Below are 26,487 nucleotides of genomic sequence, written 5' to 3' on the forward strand. Positions count from 1 at the left end.
TTTAAATCATAAATTTTTAAATATTGTTGGCTAAATATTTTACAAAATTCTTTATATAATATTAATTATAAAAATTAATTATACATTTAAAATTTTCAAATCATAACTATTAGACTTTTAGTATTCTATTAGTTTTAACTTTATAAATTTTATAAGTTCTAACTAATGAAATAATAAATAAATTTTAAATGAAAAATTGTCACTTGGCAATTTATAGTCAATCCACTTTTTAAAATATACTTAATTTTTGATTTGAAGTTCAAGATTATAGTTTTTGATGATTAAATTTTATAAAAGTTTTTATATTATATTAATTAAAAAAATGAATTATATATTAAAACTTTTCAATTCATAACCATTAGACTTTTAAAATTCTATAAGTTTTAACTTTTCATATTTTATAACTTCTATATATTAATAAAAAAATTCAAATCATAACTCTTAGACTTTTAGAATGCTATAAGTTTTAACTTTTAATATCATATAACTTCTAATTATTGAAATAATAAATAAACTTTAAATGAAAAAATTGTCACTTGACAATTTATAATCAATCCACTTTTTAAAACAGGCTTAATTGCACCAAAAATCACCAACTTTCGCGTGTTTTTGGCATTTAACATAATCCTTTTTTCTTAGCATAAAAAATCATCAACTTTCATTTTTTGACATATTCGTCCACATAACCGTTTCCTTTGAAAAATTAAGCGCAAAACGACGCCGTTTTTGCGCGAAACGGCCCCGTTTTACATTCAAAACGGCGTCGTTTCACATCCCGTGGACAAATATGCCAAAAAATGAAAGTTTGTGGTTTTTATGACAAGAAAAAAAATTGTTAAATAACAAAAACACGCGAAAGTTGGTGATTTTTTATGCAATTAAGCCTTTAAAATATACTTAATTTTTAATTTGAAGTTCAAGATTATAGATTTTGATGATTAAATGTTACAAAATTCTTTATATTATATTAATTATAAAAATGAATTATATATTAAAACTTTTCAATTCATAACCATTAGACTTTTAAAATTATATAAGCTTTAACTTTTTATATTTTATAACTTCTATATATTAATAAAACTTTTCAATTTATAACCATTAGACTTTTAAAATTGTATAAGTTTTAACTTTTTATATTATATATTAATAAAAAAAATCAATTCATAACCATTAGATTTTTAAATTTCTATAAATTTTAACTTTTCATATTTTATAACTTCTATATATTAATATTAATTAATGTAATAATCAAAACATTTAAATAAAAAAAATTGCCACTTGAAAAATTGTAGTTAATCCACTTGTCAAAATATGCTTAATGCTAATTTGGAGTTCAAGATTATAGTATAGTATAGAAGATTTGAAATATTAGCTGTAGAAGATATGTTAGCTTCAAAAATTAGTGTTGGGAAGATTTAAAAAAAAAATCATAAATATGGTTTGCCGTTTGAACGATCACTAATTAAAAATTGCAAGTTAATTAAAAATACAAGCTCTGGAAGAATATACAATTACAATATGTATTTCTTGGTAAAACTCAGAGGCAAAGCTACATCAAATAATAATACAAAGGCAAAAGGAGAAGGAAATTTTTGTAATGTTTTGATTTGTGAGTGATGAAGGGCTACCTTGACGGCGCAGGTCGCTTATTCATCAACTGTAAACCACTGTATTGCTGCTCCTCGGGCGGACCTTGCCCGTCCGGCGTAGTAATGGCGTCGGGTTGCAGCCCACTTCCCACGTATTGTTGCACCACCAAAACAGAAACCGTGGCTGCAAAATCTGATGAAGCAAGTAGATCACCAATGGCTCCAAGCTCAGGACACTCGCTCCAATCTGTTAGTCCAGCAGTGAGTGGGGAAATCATTCCTTGTCCTCTCCCAACAATGAACAAGTCATGCGCATTGATGTCCATTGATCTTATTGCCGCAACTGTTTCCTCTCCGTTGTTCACTATTATTTCTGAGTAAAACACATTCTCATCGTTGTTCTGCACCCTGAACTCATTTATATACTCTTCGTCCACTTGTTTCTCTCTTTGATCGTGTGTTTCAACTGTTAGTATTCTCGGTTCGTTCTGCAGTCCCGTCCCAGCCCCGGCTGATTGAGCAGCATCGTCTCCTGCCAGGAATCGCATTACGGTTAAGCTTATTCCGGGATGTTCAGACATCCTCGAAGCGTAGGCTAATGCTTCTCTATCGTCAGGTCCGCCGAAGAAAAGAACGGCTATATGGTGCGATAGCTGGTTGGCAGCAATCCGAGTGGAGCCATTAAGTCCTCGGTCGACGAGGATTCCAACGGAGCAGGGCGCGTTTGCTAGTACATTTTGATTTACCATTCTGAATGCTGGATTGGTTGCTTCCATGCCACCATCCACTGTTTGTTGTTTATGGAAAGGGATTATGACAAAGGCCACTCTTTTGTCCTCTGCTAAATTACATATATCCTCGTGCATAGTAGAGTAAGGGGATATAGCCGTCAAGGGTTGAACTGAAACACAGGTCGCGTGCTGCTCGTAATTTTCGAAAGCATTAATAATATGATCGGATTGAGCTTGAGTTCTGTTCAAGGCAGGGCGGCCTGATTTCCGTGTATTATGAACAATGAGCATGGCGGAGGCTCGTCCGGTGAGTTCGACTAAGTGGAGGACATAGACACACATAGGTGATTTTTTAGTAGGATGTGATGCTTCAAGAAGGTTGATAATTGTTGGAACATTTCGAGGGGTGTGTACACATACTAGTACCCTTAACTCTGCATCTGGTTTTGATCTCTGGATGGTTCTTCTTTTGTAGGGAATGAATTTCCTTGCTGGCCTATATATTGCGGTAACAACAGGCGTCACTAGTCCGGTCATAATCACAGCTACAATCACCATGATTGCGAACGATTCGTCATCTAGAACCTGCACATTTTGTTATGTCAACATAGAAACAGAAATGCTAAGAAGTGAAAACATGTTTCAGAAAAGAAAAAACTGATACCCTTTGATCCTTGCCAACATTGAGAATGATCATTTCAATAAGGCCTTTCGTGTTCATGAGCAAGCCAAGAGTAAGGCCTTCACGCATAGGCATCTGATAGATGAAAGTGACAACCAAAGTACCAACAATTTTACCAGCACTTCCCAGTATTATTACCAGAACCAGAAATCCCCATGTAGAAGCTTGTTTAATAGCCTGAACGTTGGTCTTTAGCCCACTCATAGCGAAGAAGAGAGGCAGTAAAAGTCCCGACACAAAATCCTCCAACTTTTCTATTAGAGTAACGCCGAGGGGTCCATTTGGTATAACCAACCCGAAAACAAATGCGCCAAACACAGAATGTGTCCCAATGGCGTCCGTTATAAAACCTGAAATCATGACTCCTGTAAGAATCAGACAAATATAGAACTCGCTAAAAGTTTCCCCTTCGGGCGTTCTTCTTATAATCCATGAGATGGCGGGTCTGACAACAAAAACACAAAACACAACAAATGCTACACTGGAGAGTATAACCCACAAGGAAGCGAGAGAGGCATTGTCGTTTTCAGCGAGAGCAATGGCGAAACACAGCAGAATCCAAGCACAAATGTCGTTGATAAGAGCAGCCGACATGGCAATGCGACCAAGCTCAGTATTGATGAGTTTAAGCTCAGCAAGGACCCTAGCAAGTACGGGAAATGCAGTAACGGAGAGGGCGACGCCTAAGAAAAGAATAAAAGTGCCTTTGTTCAAGCTGTGGGAATCCTTGTGGATATAGAAAGAGAAGGCAACACCGGTAATGAAAGGCAAGATCATTCCCGCAATTGCTATGGCTAATGCCTTTTTACCAGTCCGTTTAATAACCGAAATGTCCATTTCGACTCCTACGAGGAATAGAAAATAGAGGAGACCGACGTTCGCCATTGTTTCAAGAACCATCACACTTCTTAAAGGGAAGATGGTGCTTGCAAATACTTTACTGCGTCCCATTACAGATGGACCCAAAATCAAGCCACCCTGTTCCAAAACAACAAAATGTGTAAATTATACCATATCACATTATTCGAAAAGCACGCATGGGGACGAATTCTTCTTACCAAAATCTCCGAAATAACACGAGGCTGGCGAAAAGGCTTGAGGACGAAAACGAGAAGGCGAGTCGTGACGACAACCAAAGTTAATTGCAAGATGAATAGAGGAAGTGAGTAATCCAAAGGATTATCACCTTGCCATACCCCATTTGTTGTGATCATTGTGGGTGCATAGCACACTATTGTATCATCTATTGATGCATTGCTTCCCCCCTTGTCCCCCATTTTAAATTTATCTTCCTAATTCACACCAAATTATTCAAAGTTAATCAATGTATAATAGCATCAAAACTCATATCTTCATAATGCAACATTTATATTTATGCAAAATAATCTGAAACTTTTTGTCTTAATTTCTGTGAGCTTTGTTTTGCAAACATTAAGGGAGGGAGTTGAAATGAGAATTAAGTTTTGGTTTGATGGTCATCCGTCCCATTTGCGCAATTTCTCTTTTGTGGTGTAAATCAATTACTATTTTTAGATTTTATTTCAGCACTAGTCAAATGTTTTCGTATTGTTACTAACTATATTTGAACAACCTTTGTTATCCAATTTAAAGTATCTATAGTTCATCTTCTATCTTTCATCAAACCAAAAACAATTATCTTCTTTCCTACATTAATAATTTATTCATTGAATTGGCAGTATTAATTATGTTAACTAAACCCATCAACCCGTTAAATTGTAATCCAATGTCTAAACTTAATTTTTGAGTCATTCATATTAAGAGTATCCAAATTTTTAATTTATTTTATTTTAATTATCAAACTTTATTTTTTTTTATTTTAATTACCATACTTTAATTTTTTTTTTCAATGGGAGATTTTTGAAAAAAAATTCTTGTGTGATCCGTGTTTTTTTTATTTAAAAACTTGCTTAATAAGAAAATTTGACCTAAAAGCTCCCCTTCAATATTAAATTTATTCATATGTGATAAATTTTTAGGTAAAACTAGCAAAATCAGTCTGCCGATTGTCAAAATAAAATTTAATCACCAAAAAAAAAACACAATAATTTAGATACCCTTAGAATGAATTACCTTAAATTTCTTTTATGCAAATTCAACATTCATGAAAAAAATCCACCAAACCAATGAAATGAAATTAAAATGGTCAAAATATACACACTATATTAAAAAAGATTAAAGACACTTGAGTCAATTCAAATATTAGACTTTCATTGTCTAAAATTGAAGTAGAATAAATTTTTTTTTAAAAAAAGTGGCCCTCCAATCCAATATTTTGTCAATTGGGTAAACAGGCATCTTTAAATATAAATAGAGACAAGGTTTTAGTTGGCATAAAGAAAACGAAAGAGATGAAGTGTATAAATGGCATAAGCTCAACTCTCATTAAACCCAAATTCAGAAGCCCATTCAATCCTAAAACCTCAACTTCTTCGCTACTGCCATTCAGACCTCTCTGTGTTTCAATGTCTTATGACAAGGAGCTCGCTGCTGCCAAAAAGGCTGCTTCTCTCTCTGCTCGTCTCTGCCAGGCACGTCCTCCAATTCTCACTATTTTTAGCTTCACTTGTTTTTTCATTTACTGTGGAGAATTACAACAGCAAATGATTCATAAGTAAAGGGTACTCCTGAATTTGACAGATCAGGAAGGAATTGGTTAGGGGTATTGGATTTGTTTCGGTTGCAGTTTGAGTTTGAGTTTTGCAATGTGTAATCTTGGTTCATTGTATAGAAGTTGATCATTTTGAATTATGTTGGATCATCTACTAAATATGTAGTTTTGTTGTTTTTCAGAAGGTGCAAAAAGCTCTGTTGAATTCAGATGTCCAATCTAAATCGGATCAAAGTCCCGTCACAGTCGCTGATTATGGTTCCCTCTCTATCCTTTCTAATCCCCATCTCATGCATACTGCCATATCATTGTCTGCTTTTTATGTTTTCAATGCTTACACAAGTTGTTTAATACAAATTACTTATGATTTCACCCTGTTTGTAACCTTCAATTGGTTCGTTTAATCCGTTCACACCCATGTTTTCTTTTACGGAGATAACATGATATTTATGCATCATTTGCATATTCCTAGAAATGTAAATAAAGGGTTGTAGAGTTGTCTGCTATTTAAAACAGGTAATTGAGGGGATGAAATGTAGACTCTTATCTCAATTCCTAATTGTTTTGAATAAAGTTTCATTGATTTTTTTTTTTGTTAGAATTCAATACATATCTTACACTTACAATTTTAATATACTATATGCAAAACCAACTTATACCTACCGTTTCTTTTGATCTGTTTTCTCCGCTTACAGGCTCGCAAGCACTTGTAAGTTTTGTCCTACAGAGGGAACTTTCTTCTCAACCATTTTCATTGGTGGCTGAGGAGGTCAGCAGTTTGTATCTCAGATTCTTTTTTAGACATACAGAAGAAACAAAAATTGCCCTATAATTGTTCTGTAATATCTTTAGGATTCAGAAGATCTTCGTAAGGACGATGCTGTGGAAACTTTGGAGCGCATTACAAAGCTTGTCAATGACACTCTAGCTAGTGATGGATCATATGATGTGTCTCCTTTAACCAAAGAGGATGTTCTCAGGGCTATCGACAGCGGAAAATCTGACGGTGGTTCTCATGGTAGACATTGGGTGTTGGACCCCATAGATGGCACAAAAGGGTGAGTTTTAAACTTGGTATCTGGTGCACATGGTTGTCGATTAAACTTATAATTTACTGGCTTATGCCATTTGACAACTTTGTGTTTTTAATATTGAAGCGTATGTATTAGTACATAATATTTGCTGGCTATATTTTGACATTCCCTTATCTTTTTTCCCAACAGTTCCTGTTTGCCTTTATTTTTCTGTTATTTTCTTTTGTAGTACACTTGGTATCTATTTTTGAATCTTATCTGAGCTTTGATTCATCTAATCATGTCTTTCTTAGCTCTTGCCATGCTTCTTCTTGTTCTATTCTGTCCATAACAGTTTTTGGATTTGTAACAATCGTTAACAAAATATTAGTCCATTTAGACCATACAACGAAAAACATAATGCAATCACTTTCGGCTTTTTGGTAGTGGTGGGGTTTTTTCTTTATTGAACCTGTTAGTATGAAGATGCCGATAATGTGTTTGAGATACATGCACTAGCAATGAAAAGGTTATTTGATAGATATTATGTTTATGATTTGATGTGTATACGTTTTGTGATCTTAAGTTTTTAACCCACTTTGCCAAAGAGTAGGCTAATTAGCTCTTATAACAGGTTTGTAAGAGGAGATCAATATGCAATTGCATTAGGAATGCTAGACGAAGGGAAAGTAGTATTAGGAACCCTGGCTTGTCCGAATCTTCCATTGACGTCTATTGCCGATGCCAAAAAAGATGCAACGCATGATGAAGTTGGTTGCCTCTTCTATGCTGAACTTGGTACCGGAACTTACATGCAGTCGCTAGATAGTTCATCAGCAGTGAAGGTCAGTTTCCGCGCATTTAATTTCCAAGTAATATTTACAGGTATTAAATAGAGTATCAACTTCTTTACAGGTACAAGTCAGTGCAATAGAGAATCCTGAAGAAGCATCATTCTTTGAATCATATGAAGCAGCCCATTCTATGCATGACTTATCCAGCTCAATTGCTAAAGTATGATTTCTTCCCGTTTGCTACCTGGAAAAGATAAAAGGGTAGAAGTATCTAACTTTAATTATATATGTAATGATTCGTGGTCAGAACCTTGGAGTCAAAGCGCCGCCAGTAAGAATCGATAGCCAGGCAAAGTATGGTGCTCTATCGAGAGGAGATGGGGCCATATATCTGCGCTTTCCTCGTGCAGGCTACCGTGAGAAAATATGGGATCATGCTGCTGGCTATATAGTTGTGACAGGTCTTCTGTTCTTCTTTGCAGAGCTTGAGAACTTTGTTGTTATGACATTGGCTTATTTGTTTATTAACTTTTGCAGAAGCTGGAGGAGTGGCCACAGATGCTGCAGGGAACCCATTAGATTTTTCAAGAGGAAGATATCTGGATCTCGACACAGGAATTATTGTTACCAATCAGAAGTTGATGCCATCGCTTTTGAAGGCGGTTAAGGAATCCCTCGAGGAGAAAGCTTCATCCTTGTGATCGTTTCTGATTTGATTTTCCATTTCTTTTGTCGAACATCTATTTATGTGCAAATGCTTGTTGCAAGTGAACTTTTTTTCTGCTTTAATAAATCCTACTACTCTGAGCAATACAGGGTTTCCGGATTTTAGAATTTCTTGTACCATCTTGTTGTGAGATCCAAGTATATAAACAAAACGAGCCAAAATTTCCAAAAATATTTTTTAAGCGGTTCTTTGAAGTTCGAGGAAATCACATGATTGCACTAATGTTTTTTTTCAATCACCAAAAAAAAGCACTTGTGTTGCTTGAGAAAGAATTTACAAAAACAACTAACAAGGTAGAACAAGAAAGAATGCACATACATGGATTACGGATATCTGCTAACAAATTTGGGGCATTGTCTCTCAAAAGGCTACCTTATGGGCCTCCTGGGTATCTGCTAACAAATTAGGGACGATGACAAAAGTACCTAAAATTTTAAAAATATTTACAAAAGTACTTGTAAACTTTTTTTATTTACAAAAATACGACTGATTTAAAATTAATTACAAAAGTATCAAAAAATGAAAATTAATTACAAAAGTACGATTTGTATAATGTCGGTATAATTATGGTATAATTTTGGAATATTAAAACTATAAATCAGATAATTTAAAAATAATATTTGGTTTATTATTGGTATAATTTCAGTATATTTTTGGTATATTGATTATAAATTTTTATATATATTTTCTAGTTGATAACATGTATTTTTTTTTATGTGTATTTTTCACTATAGTTGGTAATGAACTAGAAAATTTGTATACTCTTGGTATACTGATGGTATAATTTTGGTATATTATTAATTTAATTTTCAGTATACGATTTGATGTAATTTTGGTAAATTTTTATTTAATATTAATAAAATCTCAGTATGTATAATGTTGGTATAATTTTGGTACAATGTTGAAATAATGTTAGTTTATTAGTATACTAACATTATACCCACAGTATACACCGTATGTTTGATATTATTTTTTATTTTTTTGTACTTTTGTAAATATTATTAATATTTTTGTAAATAAAAAAAGTCAACATATACTTTTGTAATTATTTTCATTTTTTTTGGTAAATGGTGTAATTTCCTCAACAAATTAAAGAGACTCAGTTTCTGGGGTATTGACAAACCTTATGAAAGCTCTTGGGTTTGGAGGCAGATCCTGAAAATCATAGTCTGTTAAACATTTATTCCAGTATGATTTGGGAGATGGGAAATCATTTACCTTCTGGCATGACCCTTGGTTAAAGGGGAGATCAGTTAAAGATAGGTTCCCAGATCTTAACTTGAAGGATGCTGACATTCCTAAGATGGCCAAAGTTTCTGACTTATGGAGAGGTAACAAATGGGTGCTTCCTGACCCAATGGATGATACTACCTTAAATGCCTGGAAATTCATAGAAGAAAACAGCAGTATGACCCCAGATGTCTTAGACAGCATCAAATGGAAAGGTAAAGCTAATGGAGTATTCAGTGTAAACAGTGCTTGGAGAAGTCTAATCCATGAGCAAAGGAAAGTTTCTTGGCACAGAATTGTCTGGTTTGCTGGTATGATTCCCAGACACTCTTTTATTACTTGGTTGGCCATCATGGGTAGTCTTAATACAAAAGACAAGCTCCAGAGATGGGGAGTTACTACAAGTAATGTGTGCCCTCTCTGTAACTCTCAAATTGAAAGCATAGAGCATTTGTTCTTTGATTGCATTTTCTCATATGATGTTTGGGAAAAACTCTTAGAAATTCTAATGAAAGCAGACAAAAGTTTAGTTGGAGAAGAGAAGTTAGCTATCTGACTAGAAGAGCTAAAGGAACATCATTAAAAGCTAAGGCCAGAAGATTATGGTTCAATGCCACAGTCTATCACTTATGGAGAGCCATGAATGATGCAGTTTTTAATCAGAAAGTGCAAAACAGAGATCAGATCTGTGCTAGAATTTCTAATGATGTGAGGAGCAAAATGAGTTAGTTTGGCTATCTGTGTAGTAGCTTGATTATCTTAGTTGTTCTGTTGTCTGCTGTCTGCAGAGTTTGTAATTAGTTAGCTGCTTTTTCCCAGTTGGGAGTTGTAATTGGGCCTATTTTGCAATATATTTGCTCCTTTGGTTGATTGACCAAAAAAAAGGTCCCTCTACTCATCACTTTTTTGTTATTGGGTCCTTTTACTTCATTTTCTCCTTATCGAGTCCTTTTACTTTTGTTTTCGTTGTTATTACACCTTTTTATGGATGGAATTCGGAGAGTGCAACACACTCTCCGTTACTGAGAGTGACGAAAAATAAAAAATGGCATTTTAATCTTAAAAATAAAATGAAAATACATTAAACCTATTGTATTTAGTCTATAATACAATAAAACCCTTGTACTTATCATACAAAACAAAATCAAACCCAAACTTAAATTAAATTAAATTAATAAATAAATTTTATTTAATTAAATTAAATTTCATTTCATTTTTTTTAAATACCAATACCCAAAAAAAAAAAATTATACCGGCCACCACTGAAAAGTGGTGGCTTTTTCCTCCATTAATGGAGGAAACCTGCCCGTTTCCTCCATTAATGGAGGAAACGTTAATGGAGGAAACCTGCCCGTTTCCTCCATTAATGGAGGAAACCTGCCCGTTTCCTCCAGGTGAATCTCGTTTCCTCCATGGGAGGAAACGAGCGTTTCCTCCATTAATGGAGGAAACAGATCTCGTTTCCTCCATTAATCGAGGAAACAGATCTCGTTTCCTCCATTAATCGAGGAAACAGATCTCGTTTCCTCCATTATGGAGGAAACGAGACCTGCTTGTTTCCTCCAAATGGAGGAAGCCTTTGTTGTCTCTCCTCCATTAATGGAGGAAAGAAGAAGTCTTTTTTTTTTTGGAAAAAAGTGTTATTTGATCCTTATATTTTAGCTATATTTTTTTTTATTTTGACACGTAATTATTTAACGGAGAGTGTAGCACACTCTCCACATCTCTACGTCTAGGGGTATAAAAACAACAAAAATGAAAGTAAAAGGACTTGATAAGAAGAAAATAAAGTAAAGGTACCTAATGAAAAAAAAGTGAAGAGTAGAGAAACTTCAGGATGGGTTTGGCCTAAGGCTTAATTAGAGAAAACATGGTTATTAGCCAAAATAATGAGATAAATACGTTGCTAAGTTTTAGCTATTTATGTTTTCTCTTTTTTTTTTTGAATTTTATGCTTTCTATTTTTGATAAATACGTCAACTGCATATTTCAGCTCCCTTCTTTTAAATCCAAACCCTAACCCTAATTTAATTCAATGGATTTTTGTTGGGATCGTTAATTCAAATGGCATCACTTCATTACCAACATGATTCCAATTTCTTCACCGGAAATCGCCCTCCGCCACCACTAAAGAAGCCAAGCGGCAACGACAACCACTGAAGCACCCACCTTCAAGGTTACCTTCTCCCTCTCAAACGACCGTCTGTAGGCGGCAGTGTCTAGGTTTATGGAGGACAGCAACGAAAAGACGCCATCTGACACGGTTAGATGTAGCCGGAACCGATGCAATTGCTTCACCGGAAATTGCAGCGATAACTCTGACGATGAATTCGACTGTTTCGGTGATTCATCCTCTAAATTTATTTCTTCTAGTGAAGCAATGGAAATTCTGAAGGTATTAGTGATTATAATTGCATTTGATCAATTTTTGTTTTGAACTGTAGTGTTAATTGATTAAATGATTTATATTGAGCGGAGTTTGGTCCCGTGTTCAAGTGTTTCTGAGAGAAATTTACTAGCCGACACTGCGAGAATCGTCGATAAGAACAAGATCTGTAAGCGTAAAGACGATTTTTGCAGGAACATTGTTATTGAAGGATTAATAAGTCTTGGGTACAACGCTTTTATCTACATATCTAGCTGGGAAAAATCTCCGTTTGCTGATGGTTGACCAATGGTTAACTTATGGTTAACCAATAATTTTAGATTTAAAAAAAGACGATATAGGTTTATTTCTGACGGTGGCAGTTGCGGTGGTAAAGGCGGAGGTATTTGTAATAGAATTTTCAACTAGTTTAATAGAAATTGAGGTTTAAATTTGTAATAGTTTGTTATTGGTTAACCAATGGTGTACTAATGGTACACCAATAATCTTGTTTTTAGTATATTGTTAGACGGTGGGTTAACCGTTTATGAACTTGTAATAATTTTTATTTTGAATATATTATAAATTGGTGGTAAACCGTTTGGTAAACTTGAATTATGTATTTTAAACAAACTATACTTTTAACAAAATAATAATTTTATTTTTAGAATACCATGAGTAAACCGCTGATAAACTTATAGTTAATTAATTTTTAGTATATCGTTAATAAATTTTTAGTAAACTTGAATTTTGCATATAAAACATAAATTATATTCTAGTATATACCGTTAGTAACCTGTTAGTATACTGCTGATTAACGAAAATCATATTTTGAGATTAAAAAAATTATTTTTAAAAGTCATTTTTACAAAAAAAACATACAAATTGTTTTTCAAAAACAAACTTTGAGATAGTATTTTTAATTTTTTTTGTATTTATCTAAAGAGGCTTACAAATAATTGATCATGCAGGTTATTGAAGTTTCTAAGTTTTTTCATTTCAACTGAACTATTTTTTTTATTATTGAATTTTTATTTTTTTTCATTTTAATATTTTCCGGCCAAAATGCTTAGGTGGCAATTGGAATTTATTTATTTTCACCTAAGAACTTACCATGTATGCATAATTTGATCTACAAACTTCTTTTAAAAATAAAATTTTATACGTGTAATAAATTTTCAAAGTAAAACTAGCAAAATCCGATTCACTTTTAAGAGATTTGTGTAGATTACCCTATTTATAAAGATGGGTTAAAATTGCTGATTTTAAAAATTTGAGGGGTAAACGAAAAAAAAAGTAAAACAAGTGAGGTATAATCACAAGCTTTTGATAAAAAAAAACGAGCAGTTCTAGTAAAATTTGTAATAATCTTGGATACTTTAAAGATTTAATATAATTTTAACCCCTAAACTTATATCAATTTACCCATCTAATCTCTCATCTTTCAGTTTAACCTTTTTGACATCTCAATTTGTAAATTTTGCTTATTTAACCTCTAAAAAAAGAGTGAGGCATAAATACCCCGATGTGGCGAAGAATGTTGTTTAGACTGTAACCGATCTAGACACATCACCAAACTCGAAAAAAGAGAGGTCAAATGGGTCAAACTAAAAAATATAAAGATCAAATGGGTGAAAGGATAAAAACACTTAAACAATATATATAATTTAAAACAAAAAATTCATAATTATGAAAAAATAATATCAAACATAATTTCTTTAAATAAATATTAACAACGTATTTTTATTTGTAGTTTAAAAAATATATATTAAGTACTGATAGATACCGAATCCTACCTTAATTACAATGGAGCCGAGTCACAGGAGACCCACTCTCAGGTGATACCAGACTCCCATCAGAAGAACAATATATAAGTAAGACGGCAGAATCCATAGAATTCGCCATTATGACATTCAACAAGATGAAGACCGAATCCCTTAGGACTCGGCCAAAGCGCGTTGATTCTGGGATTCAATATATAAGATGAAGTACCTTCCTATTTGGATACAAACTCCAACTTAGGAAGATAAGCTCTAACTTAGGAAAACGAGACTATTTAGGAATACGTTATTAAATATGACTCATGTCTGAATAAGAAAAATCACGCCAAATCATGGTCAATTCCTACAAAGTAGGATTCACCTTCCTACTACAACACTTCCAGGTATGCAATCATCTATTATAAAAGGAGCATGAGGTATGCCTAAAAACACAATTACATATATATACTCAAAACGCTGCTAAAAACTCTAAAATGACTTTAGCATCAGAGAGTTAATCGGACAATCACCGTCCGGTTAGCTTCTACCCTATTTTGCAGGTCTCATTCACCGGTTCAAAAGGCAGACTCCATCAAGTACTTTTACTTTTACAGTTGATTTTATTTTTTCATATATAAAAATTAAAATGAAATTTAAAATTTACAAATTTTAATATTTCAGTTTATACTTTATATTTCAATTTATTTTTCATTTTTCTCTTTTTTAAAAAGGTAAAAAAGTTATTTTCATAAAATTTTAAAAATAATTGATTTTAAAAATTAAAAGTTTGCTAATTATATAAAGTAAATTTTGTAATTTCCATAAAAAAATTATATAAAAAAATTAAGTTGGAATGTCAAAAGATTAAACTATATGACACATCAGCTTAAGTTTTAGGGCCCACCATTTTTTGTTGAAAAATTATTGCACGCAACCGTTGCGCCATGTCATTCGTGCAACAAACCAATTGTGCGTTAGCCATGTGAATTAAATGTTAAAAAAATGAGTAATAATTAAAAGATTCCCTATCGGAAATGCTCATTGGCTTAATGTAAAAATGACGTGGCACAACGGTTGCATGGGATAAACACTCTTTTTTGTTTGTAACCAAACGCTTGTCCCACGTGGATAAGAATGAGTTAAACAACTAATAAAAATAACAATTTTAGAGGTTTAGTAGGTAAAAGTTACAAGTTGACGTGTCAAATAGATGAAATTGAAAGATAAAGGATCAGATGGGTAAATGAATATAAGTTCGAGGATCAAAGAATGAATTAAGCCTTTCCTTTTTGGAAGTAAGTGAAGTAGCATATTCACATGAGAAATCACTTCTCTTCCTGGGCAATTAATCAGCAGAATAACATTCATTTATTTCTAATGGCTCTATGCACTAGAAATTCAAAGCACATTATTAAGTATGTAAAATCAAGGATCTCTGTAATGGCAATTCCAGATGCTGCCAATTACATTAACAAAAGGTGTCGTCGATTTGAATCCACCAAAGCCCACAGCTATCAAAAGGTATTAGCAATTGGGTTTGTGATTAAATTTGATTTGAAGTAGTATATTTTTCTCAGTTTCAAAGTGTAAATTTACAACCATAAGGTGTTAAAAGATATACAATTGGAACTATATTATTCAATCAATTGTTTGAAAAATAGTTTCTAATGTTTGATGGATTATTTAAGGTTGAAATTGTAAGATGTTGCAGTGTTATGCATGATTTATTTGGTCATTATGTGTGAATCATTATCTGGAATGTGTATTGGTTTCGACACTCTAATGTAGAATTTGACAAAATGCATAAACAAGTTGTTCAAACATGCCCACACGGGTTTGGTCTAGTGGTCTAAGCCTCTAGCCATCTGGGCGCCAAAGGTCGCGGGTTCAAACCCCGGCTACGCCTTTTCTTAATATGGAGTGGTTAAGGTTGGATTGCTGACCATTATAGTCCGGGATTACCAAGTATGTGGGCTTGCGGGCGGTCCACATCCCGGGGTTTGACAATGATATTGAGTTTCGGCTCAGTAGAGTGAGTCCTCGTCACCAAAAAAAAAGTTGTTCAAATATGTTTCAGTTTCATCTATAATTATCACTCTGCAACAGACACTGGACCATTCAGTGCAGCCCTTTGATACTTCAATTTGCTTTAAACATGGACCTTATGTGTTTCTACTTCTTAACATTTTCATTCCCATTACAGATTTTGGATTTCCCAGGAGGAAAGGTTGCCTTCACCCCTCAAATGAGCTTCTTATCTGAATCTCTTGAGGAGCGTATTCCATGTTACCGTGTCCTTGATGACAATGGTCAGCTCATAAACGATAGCAGCTTTATAGGAGTATGTTTAATTCTTATCTTTGCTATTCCTTATCCTTTCTTCTGTTTTAAATACGTGTTTTTCATTTTCGTGTACCGTTGAGCACACAATTTTCTTACAGGTTGTAGTTTGAATAGGTCAGCAGGGAGATTGCTAGAAAAATGTACTGTGATATGGTGACGCTTCAAACTATGGACACCATCTTCTATGAAGCACAGAGGCAAGGAAGAATTTCTTTCTATGTCACTGCAACTGGAGAAGAGGCCATCAATATTGCATCTGCGGCTGCCCTCACAAATGACGATCTTGTTGTCCCTCAGGTTCAACCACCTCTCTCTCTCTCTCAGACATACATGCTTACTCACCTTTGCATTGTTGCGTTTATTGTTGCTTTGCATTTTTAGTCCTTGTAAATCTGAATCAGAATGTGTGGATTCTCTTGAACTGTTTATAACCTATATCTGCATCTCTAACGGCTCTTACCACTAACTTAGCAAGTATTCTGATTAGCAAGACTAACATTATGGAGAAAATGATTTCTATGATTACATCAGCATCAATTTTCATTATTTAATTTTATTGTACATTACGAGTACATTTGCCGATTCCTTTTTTGCCAATTTATTTCTGTGCATTGGTCTCTCTCCAGTTCCTTCTCTTTTTCTCTAGTACAAATCAAAACAATAGCATTTACATTTATAGAAGGTTTCTCTATGTTTGTGGTATTTGACAAAAATTACCTCAAGCACCCACCTTCTTCAACCTGTAGCTGCAGCAACTATTTCGATGAATATTATAATAATAATCGAGTTTCCTGCATATTCCATGCAGTATAGAGAACCAGGACTTCTGTTATGGCGTGGTTTTACTCTTCAAGAATTTGCAAATCAGTGTTTTAGTAACAGAGAAGATAATTGCAAAGGCAGGCAGATGCCTGCCCATTATGGTTCAAAAAGGCACAATTATTTCACAGTAGCATCTACAATTGCGTAAGATATAGAACCTTCATTGTAGCATCATTGTGTAAGATCTTATACTTTAATTTGTTGTTACAAACCTTTTATGAGTTCCTTATTTTGTAAGATATTAAACTTTCATTCGTTGTTACAAATAAACTTTCACTCGTTGTTACAAATAAACTTTATTTGTTGTTAGAACCTTTTGAGTTCCTTATTGTACTGAAACTGTTTCTTGCTGCTCTCCAGTTCACAGCTTCCTCATGCAGTTGGTGCTGCATATTCTCTAAAGATGGATCACAAAGATGCATGTGTTGTCACTTATTTTGGTGATGGTGGCTCAAGCGAGGTATATTTATCACTGCTAGTCCTTTATATAAAAATAAGATCTTCTCAAGCTCATGTTTGATCATCTTCTTTGCATCCATTTTTATTATTTGCCGGAGTATCATCTAAAGCTGTCATGATGACATTTCTGGATTTATTAGTTTTACTCTAAAATTTGTTTGGAACTCCTTACTATTTCTTACTGAGCTGCTCCATTTATAATTTTTTTTATTTCAAATTTTTAAATAGTTCATCCATTAGTCCCTATGTATCTTGTGTTGTGTTTAAAATTTCTAATGGATAAATTATTGTTAGGGAGATTTTCATGCTGCTTTAAACTTTGCTGCCGTCATGGAGGCACCGGTTATATTTATCTGTCGGAACAATGGATGGGCTATTAGTACCCCTGTTTCAGATCAATTTCGAAGTATTCTTCTCTTAGCAAATTTAGAGTTGAAATTTTATTTGTACAAAGCTTGTCCTTATGTAAGTATTTCTTTCTGGCGTTCTATTTTTGACAGGTGATGGAATTGTTGTTAGAGGACAAGCTTATGGAGTACGAAGTATTCGTGTTGACGGAAATGATGCTCTTGCAATGTATAGTGCAGTTTCCGCAGCTCGTGAAATGGCCATCAACGAAAATAGACCAATTTTAATTGAGGTAGTAGCTATTTAAATTAAAGTAAAAAATCTTGGTGGAACATAATTATAATGTTTGTCTGTTTACCTTTATCTCTTATTATAATTATTATTATTCTATTTCTGTCTTAATTTTTACTTGGATGATGTTAGGCTGTTAGCTATTGTCCTTTAGTCATTTGTTTTCAACATTATGTTATTACATTTTAATTTCATTACACTTGACATTCTGTGTGTTACCTTTGACAACTATAATAAGGTCATACAACTAAGCTTTCATGCCATCATTCTGAATTTGTGTGGGTTTTTCAACTTCCCAATCTAGTTCCTCGATTGGCGCCCAAACTTTTTTATTCCTCAACTGCTTTTATATATTTCAGTTGAGTAAATATGACATTTTCAAAGGAAGCGTACTTGTTGTTCTACCTTATTAAGTGTTTCCATATTGACTTTATCTTAGACAAGAATTGGTTGCTAGCTTCTCTAGAGATGTGGGAGGAGGAACCAATCAGTTACACTTACTTCACAACATGGCAGCAACAGGTACACCTCCCTGGGGAATATGGTTTTCACAGAAGCAATTTAAAAAGGAAAAATTTAAGTGCTAGTCGAGCAAATTACTTGGGGGCACTGAAAACTCGTAGAAGTTCATAAGGATGAAATGAAAGATCGATCATTTGGTTTAGTTGTAGTTGTATATGATAACATGCATAATGTCAAGGCATACATACATCTATTGACAACCTCTCAAGGAGTGATGAAGCCACGAGCTGCTTTCATTCTTTAAAGTGTTCTTTGAAAGGTAGTTGAAAGGTTGTAGATGTAGGTATGATGCAACTGTCCATGAAATAGATGACGAAGAAGTTAAAGTTTTTTCAGCATAAATTTATGTTGTAGTGAAATAAAAAATATAACAGAATATTGAAAATATATGATTCAAGCACGATAAATAAAATCATCTAAGTAAGAGTTATAAAATAACAAGTCTTACGATCATATTTTTAAAGTTAAAAATACATCACAACTAAATTTACGTGAATATGCAAGTTTTCCTTTGATCTGTCCTTGTTTCTTCAGTTTATTGGTGTTTTTGCTATATAATACAATCTAACATTACTATGCTTATAAGGTGGCTGAAGCCATAGTATGGGGTCTCAAGCCGATATTTCATTGCACCAGTGTCTCTTCAGTCTTGTCTCAGTTAACTCTCTGGTTAAGAGTAATCACCAGTATCAGCATGAGAAGCCATAAATTTTTACCATGGTTATAGATGAAATGACCAAGCATATGCAAGAAGACATCCCATGGTGCATGATGTTTGCATATGCCATCGTGCTGATAGATGGAATATAAAGTTAGAAATTTGGAGATATACCCTAGAAATAAATTATTTAAGTAGAACCAAGATGCACAATATGCATTTAAGTTTAGTGATGATTGTAGAGTTATCTTAGATGGTGTAGAGGTACCTTGTAGAACCCCTTTTAGGTATCTTGGCTCAATCCTAAAAACAAATAAAGATATTAAGAGAATTTTAGTCATAGGATCAAAGCCAAATGGTTGAACTGGAGGAGTGCCTCGGGAGTTTTATGTGATCGTACAATCCCAAATAAACTGAAGGAAAATTATAGTGAACTACAATAAGTCAAGCTATGATGTGTGGTAGTGAGTGTTGGGCAATAAAAGAAAACATGCCTTTAAGATGAGTCTTGCCACAAATGAAAACATTAAGATGCACATGAAAATTTGATAGAATTCATAATAAGTATATCAGGAAGAGGGTGAGAGTAGTTTTCTATTGAGGATAAGTTGAGGAAATATAGATTAAGCTGGCTTAGACATGTGAATCATATCCCTAGAGACGACCAAGTTAGAAAAGTTGATTTTGTTAGAGTAGATATAGGAAAGAAACGAAGAGGTAAGCCTAAGTTAACTTGCGGGAGAGTGATTCAGGATGATTAAAGGCCTCGGATCTTTCTGAAGATGGGTCTTGAAATCGTATCCATTAGAGAAAAATTATTCATATAGCCGACAATTAATTTAGGATTAATGCTTAATGTGAATTGAATTGAGGTGTAACCCCATAATTCTTTTGTGTTGTAACCCCGTAACTGTTTCCTTTTCCAAAAGACAGGAAAGCAAAGAAAATAACTTGATCCCCGTCGTGTACTTTTTACTTGATGCAAAATTATGCCTTGTTGCATTGATTTTGTGCTTTTGTTTTTAAACCTCAAACAGGCTCTAACGTATCGAGTGGGGCATCACTCCACATCAGATGATTCTACAAAGTATCGTCCAGTTGATGAGATTGAGCAGTGGAGATTGGAACGAGATCCTGTAATGAGATTCAAAAGATGGATAGAAAATAATGGCTGGTGGAGCAGTGACGCCGAGTCAGAACATCGAAGCAGCATGAGGAAGCAGGTAAAACTAATGCCTACAATCTTAATTTATGTTACACATCTAAACATTCTAAAAAGTTCTACTGAAATTGTAAATCCTCTAGATAAATTTTTTTATTATTTTGAAAAATCAACTTATTTGCAGTTTTCTATAATAATCTCGTCTCTAGGTATCAAAAAATTCCTACTTAATTCTTATGTAGAGAATCAGAACAATAGTATCACTTGCATCCCCTAAAAGACTATCTTATTCGCATCCAACCTTGTGTAGAGATAAAGAAAAAGGAAAGAAATGTTCTTTTGTAAATGTTATTCCCATTAGAATGCAGAAACCTTGATTCAGTTAGGCCAAATACATATCTATATTTGTTCATATCTGCCTGAATGCTCTAATCCTTGAACGAGCATTTTTTATTTCCTATGTAATTAACTCAGCAACTAATGTGATAAAATAGTAAGATTTCGGCTATGTTTGCTTCATGGAATGAGATAGAGATAGAATAGCATAAGAATCTTTGTGAATATGAAAAAAATTATTAGATTATCTACTCCTTTTCTATAATTTAGTTCATTTGACAATATTCTATATAAATTATAATATTTTAAATTTAAATTTGCATTATATTATATTATATTATATTATAGAGGGAAAGGTGCAAAAATGACCTTAATATATAGCTCGCGAGTCTTGTAAGCACCTCATGTATTTCGGATTTCAAAAATGACCCTAACATCTCGAAAACGTCATAAAAAAAACTCAACTCCGTTGACATTTCTGTTTAACACCGTCTGATTTTTGTGTTTTTGTTGTTTTTTCAAGATAGGATCATATTTTAGATCCGAAATACATGAGGTTCTTACAAGACACGGGTTGTACATTATTAGGGTCATTTTTGCACATTCTCTCTATTATAAATTATAAATTTTAAATAAATCTGAACTCAAAATTTAGGGTTGTGGCTGAGGTCCCTTATTCTAGTCTTGGGGTTTAGGGCTCAAGATTATGGTCGAGATTTCCAAGACTAGGATTGGAATGCAAAGTTAATGTTTAAATTCATAATAAAGATAAAGTTGTTAATAGAAGAACCTAAAAAATTAAGGCAAAATGTCATAAAATACCCACCTTTTAGCCCCTTTAGCCCCTTTTTAATTATATAATGACCTTGTAAATTCGCCAATTTTGTCTAAATTCACCAATTGAAAGTGAGACGCAGATTTGGAAAAAATTGGCGATTTTACCGTTAGGATATAATTGAAGAGTTAGAAGGCTGAGTGTTTTTTCAAGACATTTTGCCAAAAATTAATAAGCAAAGAATAAAAATTCTTAATTTTGATAAAGAATTGGTATTCCAGATATGTGGAATTAGAGTTTGATGGAATATTTATTCATTATATAAATTTTGAACTGAAGTAAAGAATAGGTTAATGATTTTGTTGAATGCAATGGATATGGATGTGGTTGTAGTTACTATATCTTCTAACATGTTAGAATTATGAACAGATATTAAATGTAATTCAAGTGGCGGAGAGAAATGAAAAACCTCCCGTGGCGGATTTATTTGAAGATGTGTATGATGTTCTCCCGTCCAACCTCCGTGAACAAGAAAAGAGGTTAAGAGACGCCATCACGAGACACCCGCAAGACTATCCTCCAGATTTTCCGATGTAAACTCGTTTTATTATATATAAAGCCAACTATGGGATTTAATTGCAAACAAGGTGCATCATAGGTTAGAAGTAACACCAGAATTGTATTTTTGAATCAGGTAATAATGTGTAACTTCTTTATCAAGACTCTCAAAGATAATTTGTGCTGTGATGTACTTAGGAGATCTTTGGTATTGAAGTTTTAAACAAAACTTTTTTTTTAAAATTATCTTTATTAAAATCTTCTAGTATTCTGATTAGAATTTTTTTTCTTTTCCAAATGTAGGTTGAAAAAAAATTAATTTTGGAACAAATTGACTAATAGTCACTTCAAAAAATTACAAAAACTGTTTCTGTGACTTCAAATTGTAATTTCAAACGGTTCTTTGGTGACTTTTTGAATGAGATTTCTTTTTCTTAATAAAATTAACAACTAAGTCTCAAGATGATTAGTAAAGGCTAATAGGTTGAAAAACTGCTGACCTTTATTTTTTTTAAGGCCAAATGACTAAAAAAGGTCAAACTTTTTATGAAAGTTTTACAGAAGTCCAAACTTTTTAATTTGTCTTAAAACGCATGATTTCGTTTCAATTATGTCAAACTACACAATTTTACTTATGTCGCACTGATGTGTGGTATGCCACATCAGCGTCACGTAGGCCCCAAATGAGAAAAATTACATAATTAATGAAAGATTTGACCTTTTTTTTATCATTTGGTCTATTTTCAATAGAACCAAGACTTTGTATAACTGTCAATTTTATCTTTCATATTTTTGACTTCAAATAGCACCCTAAGTTAGAAAAATTGGATGATTTTATTACTATTAGGATTAAAATCTTTAAAGCAATTAAATTTAAGCGCCATTTCATATATTTTTCAACTTGGACATAAATTTTTTAACTTAAAAAATATTCAAATAAGTCCTAAATAAAAAATTAATTAGATAAATATATATTAAATAATTTTTATTAAAAAATAAATAAATAAAAGAACGACGAACTAAGCTTTTTTCCACCGTCCGCCTTTGAACCCGCCGACGCTTTCGGAGCTCAAGTTGGCTTCTATGGAAGAAAAATTACTCGTCTTCCCCATGGAAAAAGACAAGTTGAGCTTGTGTTTCACCCCTAGAAAACAAGTTGAGCTCGACTTCCATGGAAAAAACAAGCAACTCATCCTTCTCATGGAAGGCAAGTTCAGAAGCTCGCCTTTCATGGGAAAGATGAGACAACATATCTCATCTTCCATGGGGTAGACGAGATCTCTCGTCTTCTTCATAAAAGACAAAATAGATCTCAACTGCCCATGGCAAAGATGATCCCAGTAGTGGCAATGATACGCAGCAGTAAATCCGAAGGAGGTGGTGAAGGAATTAGAGGTGTTTATTAATTAATTTATGTTAAAATATTTTTTTTAAAAATGTTATTATTTTTTGTTTTGTAAGGAACATGAGTTTTTTTATACAATTTATAATATAAAAGAATATTTAGAATTTTTTATAAACATGATTTTTTTTTAATATTATCCAAAAGAAAAGGAGATTATTTTTCAAATACCTGTTTTTGGTAAAGAATTTACACCATTTTAACTCATCTCTTCTTCTTATCCTATGTTACCTAATAAGCTAGTTTATTTACCAAAAATATCCACTATATAAAGAAGTCTTATCTCATTTTAGGTTAAACTTGTACATAGCCACCTTTTTTTCTCTCTCTTTTCTCTCAAAGTTCTCTCTTCTTTTTTTTTTCTTCTTTTTCATTTGATTTTCAGTTTATCTCATCTGATTATTTTTTCGTTCGTTTTTTCGATCGTGCTTCCGTTCATCTACTTCCGATGGATTTTTCGTTGTTTCCGGTCGTTTTTCCGTTCGCGCTAGTCCGTTCATCTCTTCCGTTCGCGCTATGAATTTCTCGACTCATTTTTAGATTTGTGTAATTTTTTAGGTTTTTTATAATGATTTAAATATTTTGTAAATAAATTATTATAGATCTATAATTTTTTGTTTATAAAATTGCTCTACTATTCATATAATTATTTATTTTGTCTTTCTCTATTCATATATTTATTTATTGCTACTGATTTTGTAAAGAACAAATTGATTTATGGTGCATTTGTAGTAATTTTATATTATATTTACGTTTTAGTATATTTTTGGTGTATTTATAGTGTATTTCTGCCGTTTTTAGTATATTTATGGTGCATTTGCAGTGTTTATGGTGTATTTGCAGCGTTTATGGTGTAAACCACAAAAAACACTACAAAATGCCATAAATACACTAAAAATACACTATATATACACTATATATACACTAATCTTACACTATACAAACACAATAAAAACACTATATATACACTACTGTTACAATATAAAAAATAAAAAAACAATTTCAGAAAAAAATCTATAAAAAATAAAAATTAACACTATATATACACTAATCTTACACTATATAAAAAAACTGTCGCTCAGTTCGGTCGACCGAACCGAAAAAACCAAAAACCGAAATTGAAAACCGAAAAAGTTATTTGTGAAATTAAAAAAAATTATTTTTCGTAAATAAAAAAGTCAGAAAAGAAAAGTCAAAACTTGCAATGTAAAGTTGTAATTAAAATACCGAAACATATATTTTAGGAAATTACCACAAAAAAAGAGTTCAAAATTGATGTTTCAAAGTGTTATTAAAAGTTAAAAATACAAAATAGAGTAAAGTTGACAATTTTATAAGATTAACGTGCTATCGAAAACAAAGATTTGTAAATTTTTAGCCTATTAGCCATTGGTAAATTTTTAGCTTATGAAGTCATGGTAAATTGCACGAGTGGAACTGAAAGTACATAAGGTAATTGCAATTGCAATGTCAAGAAAGGGAAAGTTTTCTGAAAAAGAAAATAAGGGAAAATTACAAAAATAATCCAACATTAAGAGATTATAATAAATCAAATCCTATTTAATATTTTGTAATAAAATAAACCCTAACGTTTGTAGATATTTTAAAAATGACACTCGGTGAGCCCTAGTGCCAAATAAGGTTAGAAACAAGTTATATTTACTTTCCAAAATTATAATAAATTCAGGTTGATTAAAAATGAATTATTTTAATAGTTTAGTTCATAATTTTAATAAAACTAAAAAATTCAATATTGTCATTAAAATTTGATATTCTAAAGATTTGTCCTTAAAAAAAAAAAACTCCACCTTTTAGCTCCAATTCGTTTGCACTCTTACATTGCATAATTATCAATTTTATCCAAATTATAACCTTCCGGTTTCAATTTCACCCTCGAGCATCAAATTGACATCTTTTCACTTGAAAAGAAATCTCGAATCAATACTTTATATTTTAATATACATTCTAAACAGCGCTTAATGTTATATTTAAAACGAAAAAAAAAACTCTTGTTTGCAAAAATTATAAAATTTAATTATAATTTTATTTAATATAAATAATTATTGTTAATTAATGATATTTTGATATTTAAACGACTCCGTTGCTGCCATCCGACCCGTCGAAGAAATATCTCATTAAATAATTTAAATATAAAATTAATTTTTATTTTAAAAAAATGAAACATGATCGTCTTCCTCGTGACGAACCCGCTCCAGGTTCGTTTCGGGGAAGGCGAATGTCACGACCCAAATTATTAAACTGAGACCGGCGCTAGGGAATGGGAGTAGTAGCTCCAAAACCCATAGCAAGCCTAAAACCACTAATAATTTTTCGCATTTAAAAATATAATATTGTATATAAAACGTTTTCAGAAAACTCTTTTAAATAATCTAATGATAGATATTAAAATATCACATTGGAGTATACATTCAAAACTAATTATTTGAAATCAATTCAACCATCTTATATAGACACCTACTGATTACTGCAGCTCTAAAAACTCATATTTGTGCAAGTCCAATGACTTTTGGCACAATGGAGATGGTTTGTCTGATCCGACTCCGGCTACCTGAAAACATCAGAGTGAGGGGTCAGTATTTAGGAAAATACTGAGTGAGTATGCAACTTATTATCGATATTATGAAAATACACATCGCATACTCAAACATATATATATCTATTTCAATATAATATGAAAATAACATAATATTCACAAATAGCAGATCCGACCGAAACCCTAATCTTAAACTCTTAATTTATCTTATTCTGAATATTCAAATCAAACTGATCCAAATGGTCCGACCCGGGAGTGTTTACACTCAACCACGTCAGCCGCGACCAATCTCTTAATCTCAAAGTGTGAGTCCAATTCAATAGTGGGTCCAACCCACTAGATACGGGGCTCAGGTTACACCGTAACCGAGTTCTCACTCGTATCACATTCATATCGTATGCGCATTTTGTAATCTCATAGACAATCTAGACACGCTAGACTGACTCAAATACTGGTGATCACACAGCCTATTGGCACCCAATAGGTAGTTGGTTTCTTCGGATCGCACACTAGATATTCATATTCAGAATAATGAATATAACAGCATTCATATAATCAAATTCACCGAACATAACATCTTATACGAACAAATCATATAAATGCTATGTATTGATAATAATATTCATAATATATGAAAATAACTTTAATAATAATAATACGCGAAAGTAAATTGCCACTCACTGTGACCGCTATCAAAAATTGCATTATCGCCACCCGAATACGTAAGCTCTATGCAT

General features: G+C 32.7%; 4 protein-coding genes across 4 annotated transcripts; 3 read left to right on the forward strand and 1 right to left on the reverse strand.

The window, feature by feature from the left end:
- Nucleotides 1–1,496: 1,496 nt before the first annotated feature.
- On the reverse strand, nucleotides 1,497–4,447 carry LOC126654959 (cation/H(+) antiporter 15). The gene is made up of 3 exons (XM_050348966.2): nucleotides 4,061–4,447; nucleotides 2,985–3,980; nucleotides 1,497–2,905 (listed from the first exon to the last, which is right to left on the reverse strand). Exons 1-3 carry the CDS (start codon nucleotides 4,277–4,279, stop codon nucleotides 1,625–1,627), a joined length of 2,496 nt encoding a protein of 831 aa, XP_050204923.1. The 5' UTR covers nucleotides 4,280–4,447; the 3' UTR covers nucleotides 1,497–1,624.
- A 909-nt stretch (nucleotides 4,448–5,356) lies between these two features.
- On the forward strand, nucleotides 5,357–8,272 carry LOC126655488 (SAL1 phosphatase). Its single transcript, XM_050349701.2, has 8 exons — nucleotides 5,357–5,551; nucleotides 5,814–5,889; nucleotides 6,327–6,400; nucleotides 6,484–6,689; nucleotides 7,279–7,489; nucleotides 7,560–7,658; nucleotides 7,746–7,899; nucleotides 7,976–8,272. Exons 1-8 carry the CDS (start codon nucleotides 5,372–5,374, stop codon nucleotides 8,137–8,139), a joined length of 1,164 nt encoding a protein of 387 aa, XP_050205658.1. The 5' UTR covers nucleotides 5,357–5,371; the 3' UTR covers nucleotides 8,140–8,272.
- Nucleotides 8,273–11,622: 3,350 nt separating this feature from the next.
- On the forward strand, nucleotides 11,623–12,253 carry LOC126656884 (uncharacterized). Its single transcript, XM_050351507.2, has 2 exons — nucleotides 11,623–11,825; nucleotides 11,856–12,253. The coding sequence occupies exons 1-2, from the start codon at nucleotides 11,623–11,625 to the stop codon at nucleotides 12,064–12,066; spliced, it is 414 nt and encodes a 137-aa protein (XP_050207464.1). The 3' UTR covers nucleotides 12,067–12,253.
- Nucleotides 12,254–14,822: 2,569 nt separating this feature from the next.
- LOC126655487 (2-oxoisovalerate dehydrogenase subunit alpha 2, mitochondrial-like) lies at nucleotides 14,823–21,996 on the forward strand. The gene is made up of 9 exons (XM_050349700.2): nucleotides 14,823–15,041; nucleotides 15,724–15,861; nucleotides 15,978–16,160; nucleotides 16,672–16,829; nucleotides 17,046–17,145; nucleotides 17,439–17,550; nucleotides 17,645–17,784; nucleotides 20,001–20,186; nucleotides 21,666–21,996. The coding sequence occupies exons 1-9, from the start codon at nucleotides 14,838–14,840 to the stop codon at nucleotides 21,831–21,833; spliced, it is 1,389 nt and encodes a 462-aa protein (XP_050205657.1). The 5' UTR covers nucleotides 14,823–14,837; the 3' UTR covers nucleotides 21,834–21,996.
- The last annotated feature ends 4,491 nt before the right edge of the window (nucleotides 21,997–26,487 follow it).

The sequence above is a fragment of the Mercurialis annua genome, linkage group LG7 (assembly GCF_937616625.2).
Source record: "Mercurialis annua linkage group LG7, ddMerAnnu1.2, whole genome shotgun sequence".
Classification (NCBI taxonomy): domain Eukaryota; kingdom Viridiplantae; phylum Streptophyta; class Magnoliopsida; order Malpighiales; family Euphorbiaceae; genus Mercurialis; species Mercurialis annua.

Bases quoted from the DNA above. Each gene is read 5' to 3' on its own strand.
- LOC126654959 (XM_050348966.2), bottom strand. From the start codon at position 4,279: ATGGGGGACAAGGGGGGAAGCAATGCATCAATAGATGATACAATAGTG. The intron at 3,981-4,060 runs GTAAGAAGAATT...GTTTTGGAACAG, and splicing joins GTGTTATTTCGGAGATTTTG to GGTGGCTTGATTTTGGGTCC. The intron at 2,906-2,984 runs GTATCAGTTTTT...CAAAATGTGCAG, and splicing joins ATGTTGGCAAGGATCAAAGG to GTTCTAGATGACGAATCGTT.
- LOC126655488 (XM_050349701.2), top strand. From the start codon at position 5,372: ATGAAGTGTATAAATGGCATAAGCTCAACTCTCATTAAACCCAAATTC. The intron at 7,490-7,559 runs GTCAGTTTCCGC...ACTTCTTTACAG, and splicing joins ATAGTTCATCAGCAGTGAAG to GTACAAGTCAGTGCAATAGA. The intron at 7,659-7,745 runs GTATGATTTCTT...ATTCGTGGTCAG, and splicing joins TATCCAGCTCAATTGCTAAA to AACCTTGGAGTCAAAGCGCC.
- LOC126656884 (XM_050351507.2), top strand. From the start codon at position 11,623: ATGGAGGACAGCAACGAAAAGACGCCATCTGACACGGTTAGATGTAGC. The intron at 11,826-11,855 runs GTTTTGAACTGT...AATTGATTAAAT, and splicing joins ATTGCATTTGATCAATTTTT to GATTTATATTGAGCGGAGTT.
- LOC126655487 (XM_050349700.2), top strand. From the start codon at position 14,838: ATGAGAAATCACTTCTCTTCCTGGGCAATTAATCAGCAGAATAACATT. The intron at 15,042-15,723 runs GTATTAGCAATT...TTCCCATTACAG, and splicing joins AAGCCCACAGCTATCAAAAG to ATTTTGGATTTCCCAGGAGG. The intron at 17,785-20,000 runs GTAGTAGCTATT...AACCTCAAACAG, and splicing joins ATAGACCAATTTTAATTGAG to GCTCTAACGTATCGAGTGGG.